Source organism: Cariama cristata, unplaced genomic scaffold (assembly GCF_000690535.1).
Source record: "Cariama cristata isolate BGI_N322 unplaced genomic scaffold, ASM69053v1 scaffold22407, whole genome shotgun sequence".
Classification (NCBI taxonomy): domain Eukaryota; kingdom Metazoa; phylum Chordata; class Aves; order Cariamiformes; family Cariamidae; genus Cariama; species Cariama cristata.
In genome coordinates this window covers 5,103-15,616 of record NW_009626543.1, presented here as the reverse complement: position 1 = coordinate 15,616, position 10,514 = coordinate 5,103, and the positions used below count along the sequence as shown (strand labels likewise).

The following is a 10,514-nucleotide window of genomic DNA, read 5'->3' as shown; positions in this document are numbered from 1 at the left end:
AGCGCTGTCCTTGGCTGCATGGCTGGGGGAGCCCTCAAACAGCCCCAGTCTGGTCCTCTGGCTCACAGCCCGTCTGCCGAGCACCGGGTACTGAGCGAGGGCTGACAACTGCTATAGAGCCGCTATGGGTGTAAAGCAGCTTTTCTGGGCTGCAGTCCACATCAGTGTGGCTGCCGGAAGCCTCGGCAGGAAAGTCTGATGGACCAGAGGGGAGCTCTGAAGGGGGCACGGCAGCTCCATCACTCCTGCCGCCGGCTGACCAGTCACTTGGTTTTCCCTGAGCAGGAGTCAGCTGCAGACGCCTTCCTCCTACGGTCCCGTCCCTTCACCCATGAATAAAGTTCACAGCGGAGGAATCAACAAGCTTCCCTCTGTCAACCAGCTGGTCGGGCAGCCGGCACAGCACAGCTCCAGCTCCGCGCCCAGCCTGGGGCCGATGGGTAAGGTCCTCACCTTGCTGGGTGCTGGCAGCCACAGGCAAAGCGGGCAGGCAGCAGCCCATGCTCGCAGGGGCTCTTCCTCCCCGTCAGACCGCAGGCTCCCTGCCGACAGCGGGTGGCTACCACGGTCGGGGTGATGTCTAATGGATCTATTTGTTGCGTTGACATGGCCACTGCCTAGGACCCGGAATGCTAAACAGTCACCCCATGCAACCCAACGGAGAGATGAATGGGGGCCACTCATCCCAGTCCATGGTCTCCGGATCACACTGCACCCCCCCTCCGCCCTACAACCCTGATCCCAGCCTCGTCAGGTAGGGAAGGCGTCCGATACCCTGTCTGTCTTGTCCTCTGACATTTCTTGCTGTTGTCCCTCACTCTAACCTTCAGATCTGTCTAGCAACTGGTCAACAACTGGCCACTGGTGCCAACTGAGAAATCACGGCTCACAAAATCACATAGACCATTCTTCTCATCTCAGAAACCAAAGCCCAGCTACCTACCAGTTAGAAACCTCTATTGCCTTCCTGTATCTCTATCTGGGTAATCCATCCCTCCTTAATTAAAAATTAAATGCATCCAAAGGAGAGTCTTTTCCTGCATGTCAAACTGGCACGTAGCTTTCTGAACTTCCCCCCTTCCATTTCCTTATCAGCAATATCTAGAAATCAGTCCATGTGGCTTATTTCCATCCAGAATGCATTAACAGGTCTGCAGCCACTTTTTACCGTTTCAGTCTTTAAAAAGACCACACGTTTCGAGAGACACCCTACCAAAGTCAGGGAGGCCGTACGTGCGGGTTAACTAGAGGCACGTAGCCGCAGCCCAGCGTGATGTGCAAAATACCCTTGCACCAGCCGTCTGCACCCTGCAGAGACCGGCCCCGCTGCCCAGACGAAGGCATGCCCCCATCTCCCTTCCCGCTAACTCAAGTTATTCTGAGTAAATTCCTGAGCTGAAACCTCTGATGATCGGGAGGAAAAAAAACCCAACCAAACAAAAACCCAACAACATATTTTTAGGAATGAATGTAATCCCATGCTTCACTTTGACATTAGTGGCATCTGAGGTTGCACTTGGGGTGGCAACAGCCACGGACAAAAAGCCTGCCCGAGCAGCGCAGAGCGAGCTCCCTCCTGCCGGCCCGCAGCCCTTCGGAGCCGTGCCGTGGCCGGAGGCAGCCGCAGCTCACCGCAGCCCACCGCAGCCCCCCCACCTTTTCAGTGACCTGAAACACGGTTTGCCACTACAGCGATGGTTGCGAGGACAGCTTTTATTCATGAGAAGTTAATGCCACTTTATTTTCCAAATTTTTTCTGCAGTTTTTTAACAGGATTGGGGTGTCCAAACTGCATCGACTATTTCACCTCACAAGGGTTACAGAATATTTACCACCTGCAGAACCTATCCATAGAGGTAAATGCTTTGGGAAGATCTGTTCTTACCACTTGTTTCTATCAGCTGTTGATCTGAAAAGCCAGGACAAAACCGTTTTAAAGCAAAGGGAAAACTGTGCACCAACCCATCACACAGAATATATGCTCCCCAGGATTTATGCCTTCCATTTATGCATCCTTTCTGGTCCTTGGGATTTAGCAGTAGCTCAGCCATAGGTAGCAACCACGATAGTCTCAACTGGTTCTTCCAGACTGTGAGAAACAAAAGAACTAAAAGATCCCCAGATCAGAGCTCAGGTCGATTTTCCACCTAACACACACACACACACACAAAAAAAAAAAAAAAAAAAAAAAAAATGGTTGAGGTGCTCAGCAAAATAACCCAAAGCCCACTGAGCCGGCGGGAACACCTCCACTGTGGTTCAGGGAGTTTTAAATCCGATCTGATCTTACGTATTCCCCTGCTAATCTTTAAGACAAAAGAGGCTGAAATAAGGGAGTCGAGCGCAGGGCTTTTGTATTAAGGGAACTCTGGAATGAAGTAGCCCAGGTCAGGCGAACGCTGGCATGAGAAACACTAGAGGGGATGCTGGAAGTACCTGAGCTTGCAGGGAGCATCAGCCGTCTGCTGCTGCCGTTCTTGGTGAACGATACCAAGGGCAGCGCTGAAGCAGGGCCTTCCCCAGCCCATCAGGGTAACGAGAAAGTGTGTGTGTGGGGGGGAAATCTTAAACCCTTTGAGCCATAGCAAGCCCTGTAAATCCCAGAGTTGGTGCTTTGGCTGAGATAAAGCTCCTGCCCCGATCCCGTTTGGCCCCAGGCAGTTTGCAGTAGCTGTTGTCTACCTGGCAGCTACAACAAAAGGCGCGACCACGCTTTGGTGATGCAGCGGTTGGAGACAGGATGATTTTTCATTGGTAGCTGGGGCCAGTTGCATAACCTTAGCCTGGTTTTGGACCATTTTCTGAACTAACTCCGTGACCGTCTGTAAGCTGTCAAAGGAAACGTTTGGTACAGCCAAAACTTGTATCAGATCGCTGAGCTGTGTGTCCAAGTCGGCATTTGTAATCACTAATTGCATACTCGCTGTCTTCTCTAGTTAACACTCACCTGAGTCTCTGTGTTTGGCATTAATGTGGATCTCTGGCAGCTCTCCGCTACAACGGTGTTCGTTCTGGTGCAGGCCCCCCAGGCCTGAGATTATTGACCTCGTTTGGCTTTACGACCTCAGCCCCTAGTGTCATAACTGCCTGCTATTGCTGCATTGGTGCATTAGGGCATGATACTGGTCCCCGGGGGCCGGTGTTGTGCCAGCCTCCTGGTCCAGGACCGGAGGAGAAGCCAGCCTGGCTGACGTCTCCTCATCTGGGTGAACAGACATGAGGACGCTTCACATGCTGCTCTGCAACCTGCGTCCAAAGGGGAAAGGTCCCTCCTTCCCTCCCTCCCATTTTCACATCAGTTTGATGCACCCCCCACCAAAAAAAAAAACCAAACCACCAAAAAACCACCCCAAAACCAAAAAAACCCACCCCACCATTCTAACCTGCAAAGCTGTGTTGAATAACTGGTCTGGCCATTGATTACAAATGAGAAATCGTGGTGGGGGGTGCACCCATGGGCTTGTCGTGACCCAGGTGAGGTCCAGCCCCACATCGTGCCCACGTGCCCTCCCCGCCAGGCACAAGCTCGGGGTTCCAGGGCTCGCTCCCGCTGGTAGTCATGTCTCTGCCGGCTATACCTCAGCAGTGTTGTTCTTCCAGGATCTCGGAGCACTGAAGATCCCGGAGCAGTACAGGATGATCATCTGGAGAGGCCTGCAGGAGCTCAAACAAAGCCACGACTACGGGGCCCAGCAGCTCATCCGCTCCAGCAGCAACGCTTCCACCATCTCCATTGGCAGCTCGGGCGAGCTGCAGCGGCAGCGCGTGATGGAGGCCGTGCACTTCCGCGTGCGCCACACCATCACCATCCCCAACCGCGGCGGGGCCGACGAGTGGGCAGACTTTGGGTTCGACCTCCCGGACTGTAAATCTCGCAAACAGTCCATAAAGGAAGAATTCACGGAGGGTGAGATCAACTGAGGGTCTCCCAGAAGGCAGCAAGCAAGAGACCAGGGGCAGGGACTGAAGCCCCTATGAAAAATATTTTCAGCCTTGGGCATCTGGAAAAGTGTAATTTTGTTGTCTAGAGGGGAACTGCAAGCCCTGTGCGAAAGCACAACTCTGAGCCGCGCAGGAGGTGCCTGCCCCGGAGAGGAACCTGCGGTGGCTTCAGCAGAGGGGAAGAGGAGGGCGTCTGAGCCAGCTCACCAAAGAGAGCGCAGATTTTCTGCCGGCCCGCGGCAGGGGAGGCACCTGCTGATGCTTTACCCCGTGTTGCGTTTTACCGGAGGATCCCCGCGTCCGACAGATGTGGTGTAAAGATGGCACGTTTTTCTCTGTGAGAGCACCCTTCGTTACGGCTTACCTACCCCCGTTCTGTGTTCTCCGCGGTGTCCAAAACCAACAGGTCTTTATCACTGTAAAAAGGACTTAGCCCTTCCCCGTTCCATTTTCTGTACAGCCATCTGCCAGTGACTGAAGCAAAGCAACACAACCTGCTTTCCTGACGGACTGCCAAAAAATACCCTTCAGTTCTTTGTAGAGCCAAAAAGAACCTGTTTGTCAGTTCCCAACGTGTTCATGTACTTAAATATTTGTGTATATAAAGAGAAGCAAGTGTACATACAGTATACTCATTGTGTTGTAAGGAGAAAAAAAAAAGATTTATTTTCATGTAAGCTATAAAAATTGATACTTACTCCTGAGACACTATAGTGTCAAGTAAATTAATTTCATGTTCTAGCATGTAAACATGCAGAAAATCACATCTCCAGCCTAATCTATTGCAAATTCAAATTTTTTTTCCTCCTCTATCTTTCACACAATTGCAGAGGAGGGGGCAAGCCAGTGAATTCCCCTGGGAAGTCAGAGGTGACGATAATCCCTCCCTGCTTCATCAGTTTTGCAGACAGGTTAGACCTAGCGAGCAGGATCCTACTTTAATCCTACTTTGGAGCAAGGAGACGGACTAGGTGACCATGTGAGGTCTTTCCAGTTTTGTTTTCTGTTTCTGGTAATTTTTTGCAGGTGGAATTTGTCTATTGATTCAGGCTGGAAAAAAAACCAAACCAACCAGCAGAGAGCAAGGAGGCAAGCAGGTGTGTTCCCTCCCTCCCCTACTAGGGACTACACATTTTGAAAGGCGACATCGCACAACAGCTCTCAGAAAGACAGGTCGGAGGCTGCCGCTCTCTGGAAGGAAGGAGGGAGGGTGGGCAGGGAGCTGCTTTGTCTGCCCCCTCAACCTTGGGTCGCTCCAGATTTTGGGTGGCCTGAGGGAATCCAGGCAGAAACGATGCTGCTTAGCACATTCTCACTGCTGCGTCTTCTCCCTGGGTTGCGTCTGCGATGGAGATCTCCAGAAAGCAGACCTCCAACTATTTCCCATCTCCCCCAGCCTGGGGAAGGAGCTAGGAGACCCTTCACAAAGCCCTGGACCCTCTAACCAGTAAAGCAAAAGAAGAGGAGCTTGAGCCCCACCTAAAACATTCAGGGCTCACCTCCCAGATGCGCCTTCTCCTCCTTGCGGGCCAGCGTCTGTCCCTGCTTGAAGGGAGGATCATGGGGAAAATGAGAGTGAACTCTGTATGTGCTGTACCAGCAGGCGCAGGGCCCAGGTCCTCCCTCCGCTGCCTTTGTCTCGGTGTCTAATAGCAGCTCTGAGCCTTCAGCACAGGAGGTGGCCTCCTCTCCCTCACCCCCGCTGGCAATGGGCTCTGCTCTGCTCTCCCACCCGGGGTGAGCCACGGGTGGGAGCACACCATCCTCGAGGCCATTACACCCCTCGACACTACACCGATTAGGGACTCGACTCCTTTGGCGTTGCTGGAATGTGAACCTATGTCCTACGATAACAGTTAATTAAAGCACTTTAATGCTTTAAAGGTCTTGAAACAATCATTCATGTTTTCAATGTTAACTAAGGCTTCTTCTGGCAGTATTAACTGATACACTCCAACCATAGTATGAATGGTATTTTTTGTAATGTTATCTTTGGAAAATGTGTTATTTTTATAGCTGTGGTTTCTCTTTTATTTTTTTTTTTTGGTAACACAATAAAAGCACATGTGGGAATTACAACATCTGGCAACTTAATGGCTTTAAACTGGAAGAGGGAAGATTTAGATTAGTTATCAGGAAGAAATTATTCCCAGTGAGGGTGGTGAGGCAGTGGCAGAGGTTGCCCAGAGCAGCTGTGGATGCCCCATCCCTGGAAGTGTTCAAGGCCAGGTTGGATGGGGCTGTGAGCAACCTGGTCTGGTGGGAGGTGTCCCTGCCCATGGCAGGGGGTTGGAACAAGGTGATCTTTAAGGTCCTTTCCAACCAAACCATTCCATGATTCTATGAACTTACACTGTACGGAAAACATCCCCTGATACCAGTGTAAGCCTCAAAGGGCCTGAAGTTGCTTTGCTTCATGAAGCAACCACGAGTGTACAGAGAGACGCAGTTCTGTGCACGAGCGGCTGCCAAAGCACGAGTGCTGTTCTCAGGCCCGCTGCTCCTTACAGCCATGAGGACAACCGGCCCAAGGGAGCAGAGGGCTTTCCCCCACAACTTGGATTACTGTTTTGGGGGACCACGTGGGAGCAGTTTGCTCCCCGTATGCAAGCAGTCTTACCCCAACTCTCAAAGCTCTCAGTGCTGCTTTCTGTTCCCAACGCTCTCCTGAAGGAAGGGTACGGCCCGCAGAAGTCACACCTGCACAGAGCCAGCCTCAAAACCCCACCAAAAGAAAAAGAAACCCGCTTGCTATTAATAAATTGCTATAGTGATTACAGAGGCAAATGTCTACTTCTGTATAGGTCACACTTTTTTTTTCAATAAATGACTAGAAAATAGAGAATGAAATTGATAGCAATCTTTATCCTTAAGACATAGTTTTTCTGAGTTTGAAAAATTACACTGTTAAAAACGATTTCCACGACAGAATTGTCTTCAGTTATACATGTCACTGCTATTTCTAGTTTTAGAAATATATATTCCACATATAGGAATTGGAAATTGAACTAAAGAATCTTGCAAGAAGTGTCATTTATAAACCAACAGTCAAGGCAAGAACGTTATTTTAATACAATAAAAAAAAGCTTTCAAAAGATCTTGAAAACTGGCATGTGAGAAACAGACAAGAATAGTCAAATCCATACATCCGCAGTAAGTTCAACACAAGAATAAAAAGGTACAAAGAACCTGGTTTAAAAGCAGACTTGCCTGTTGTTGAAGGCACTATCTTTTTCTGTGGTGTATATTCCAAATCTGTTGGACTGTAAAAAGAAAACACCTTTAAAATACACAATCGGATGCCCTTCCTACACTGAAAGAACATGATTATTAGTTCAATTTTGCTACTAAAATGTTAACATACAACTTTTGCATTTAAGCAACAAAAACAACAGCCTCTAGACAGCTACCTTGCTGCTGCAGTGAGTGATGCAGGCAATGCTCAGCCCGAGTGCTGAATAACCCACCCAGGAGCCGCATGTCTCAGGAACAGATGTTGTACAGGGCTCCTGTACAAATTCACAGATTGCATTCTGAAAAAATCCTTCAATAATGCAGTGTTTATTACTGAAATATCCAAGCGTGCTGCTCCTCTACAGAACAGCCTTAATTTATGGCCTTACTACAAAGTCTCTCATCTCTCTAGCATCAGGACAGCTGGAGGTCTCCCTCCTTGCTTTTTAATTTCTTTTCCCCCATCCCCCAGGAAAATTAGATCATAACTTCTTTTCCAAAAGATTTAGAAAACTCAGTGAAAACAACAAAAAAATCCAATAAATAGGAGGCCCAGAGCCGAGTTCAGCACAGAAGTCACATTCCTGCATATACTGAAGGGAAATTAGCATAGACCAGACGGATGCTCCCTTTTTCTTTTTTTTGAGCATCACGGCATCTCACTTGCGAAGCTGCCAGGAAAGCCACCCATTTGCACCGTTACCATCGTGGCTGGTGGTGGTCTACACCACCTTACCACGGCCCGAGGAGCATCTGGCGTCTCCCAGGAAAACAGAGCTCCATGGCCAGCAGAGCCACCTGGATGAAACTACCCAGAATTTCTCGAGGGCTCTGGCTGATGCGCTAAGAAACATCCGCAGCCTCAGCGCTGAGCACTTCTGGTTCAAAAGTGCCTCCATCTTCTTCATTCCTGGCAGAAATATCAAAACTGCAAGTCTTACTTTAAGGTTACAGTGGAGACATCACTAGGTGGAAAGACCTCACTGTAGCACAGCTTAACCGTTATCCTTCACCTCAGCAAACAGCAGCGTGTATCACATTATCTCAGTCTTGATTACAGACGAATCTATTGCTTTGTTGCGCAAGTCAACAGCGGATCCATTTCTCCAGGACTGTTCAGCAGCTGCAGCAACCTGAATTGTCCAGAGAAACTGCTCTTTGGTTATCACAGGGGGTTCCTTGCCTGCAGGGACAGGAACGAAGCACTGGATGAAACCCGTGTTATCATCTGCTCTGCCCTTCAGCACATTGCCGCCCACCACGGCATCCCTCTTCAGCTCCTGGGGCTGGAGCCTCAGATTTTAAGAATAAAGTTTCAGCCCCCTCTCATTCCTGTCCTGTGACTAAAATCCTGTATTTTTGTCAATACAGCCAGCAGAACAAGAAATATTTTTATTCCTTCTGGGCAGCCAGGACTCTAGATGAGGGTGTCCTTGCTGTTATAAATGGGTGCCTTCTTCACAAATGACGGTAAGGTCCAACGTAATTTTCCCTCCCAATTTTCATTTCTTCTCAGAACATAGTTTCAGACCAACACTCCACACCTCACCCGTCTCACTGACTTGAAAGCGAGAAAAGCAGCATACCCCTCAACGAAGCTGAGATTCATGTTCTTTTACTGAAAAACAAGGTTATTTGTTTGCATTTTCATTGAACTCCCAGCTCCTTCGGAGGCTGACCACTCCACGCATGTTTTTACCTAGCTGCACGCACTGTCGTGCTCAACATGCATCCGCTGAGAACAAGAGTGCTCGTCAGGGCAGTAGACCAGCCCGTGAAACCCCGTGTTTGCTTACAGGGAGCTCGCTCATTACCTGCGCAACATGGGCTTAAACTTAACCACGATGAATCTCCTTCCGAGTTTTCACACCTACTCATTTCTTTTTGGTATTTCAGATAAAAACACCAAATTGCAATTGCTATTGGAACAACTTCCAAAGGAAGTTTTCGCTGAAAGCGAATCCAAAGCAATGCTAGCCATTAATGAAAGCTTCGTGCTACCTTTCAGCGTTCTCAGAAAGTGTCGAAAGAGCTCCCTGTGTGCATCTCTGTAGCGATCAGCTTGGGTCTGTGAATATACGCGTACTGAAGTCCCATGCTCCGTAATCCCCAGGGGATTCTGATTATCTACCCGTAATGTTCCTTGAGAACCATGGACCTGCAGGGAAGGCAGCAAACAGGAAAGAGAATAACGTTTTTAAGTTGTGTTTTTGATCTTAAACACCTGGCGAGCCTATAAAAGTCCTGGTTTGTACAACCAAGAAAAAAGTAGCTTCTAAAATTAGGAGTTACAACTGACATATCCCCTTGTATGGATCAGACAAGACAGAAAATACCAGGTATGTGTTGTAATACAGTTGCTTCCACTTATGTGATACCTGAGCAAAACTCCTTTTTTTTTTTTTTAAGTATTTAACAGCTATTACACCCCAAATCTAGCCCATGCATCTGTTATAATTCATGACTTTTGGAACTTACAGGCAATTTGCCTCTGAGTTTACACTTTTCTTCCCCTTTAATATCCTTAGCTCTTGGCTTGCTATAGACCTAAAGACGCCCTGGAAAGGCAACAAATGAACCGTGCGACAACATTTCAGCCTCAGGACAGCTGCCACCAATTCCTCCTCTGGTATGACTGCATGCAGCTTGTAACCCCAACAGAACACATGTAAACAGAGGCAAAATTCGGGTAACAAAAGAGGCGGCAGATTGTAGATTAAACAAACACAAGCAATCCACTGCTGCCGAGGTACAGAGGTGTTCTGTGAAATGTGCTTGCAGGCATATGCAGGGGGCACAACGCATACTGCTCCGTGTGAACATACACAGGGTAAAACTCGTGCTGGCTTGTGGCATCACGACAAACTTGACTTAAAAGTAAGAACGCACCTCTAGTCTCTGATCACAGCTTTTAGTGCAGTGCTGACTGATGTCCAAAGTAACAATTGCTCCGCTAGGAAATTTCATGCTGACCGCTACAGTGTCTGCATCCTTCAAGTAGGCCATATCTGAGTGACAAAAAAGGCACTCACTCACACCAGGAACAGCAAACTAGCAAGTACTACGACTACAAAGTGCTCTTCTTCCTTTAAGAGGCAACACTGGCTCTACAGTACCTTCAACAGGAAGCAACGGCAACAGCAAAGCACTTTCTGCAACGTACACCAGCTGGTTTACCTTTATTGGCACTTTGGATGGGGAACAACAAGCTCTGCAGAAACACACAGCCCCTGGGCCTGAACTCCTCCTTCCCAGCCCAGGGCTCTCCCTAAAGAAGTCTTCCACTTCATCTTCCAACCACATGTGCCTTTGCAGCTTATTGCAACCAAGATCAGGCA

At 48.8% G+C, this 10,514-nt stretch overlaps 1 protein-coding gene across 4 annotated transcripts in view; it reads left to right on the top strand.

Moving 5' to 3' along the window:
• Positions 1-4,023, top strand: part of TP73 (tumor protein p73) — a 27,786-nt gene extending 23,763 nt beyond the window's left edge. For 2 of the 4 annotated variants that reach the window (XM_009704081.1, XM_009704082.1), the window contains 4 exons: positions 271-440; positions 622-754; positions 1,763-1,856; positions 3,601-4,023. In XM_009704081.1, the coding sequence (XP_009702383.1) occupies positions 271-440; positions 622-754; positions 1,763-1,856; positions 3,601-3,921 (718 nt within the window). In that variant the 3' untranslated portion in view covers positions 3,922-4,023. The remainder of the gene's footprint in view (positions 1-270; positions 441-621; positions 755-1,762; positions 1,857-3,600) is intronic. The other 2 variants (XM_009704083.1, XM_009704080.1) reach the window with 2 other exon arrangements.
• The last annotated feature ends 6,491 nt before the right edge of the window (positions 4,024-10,514 follow it).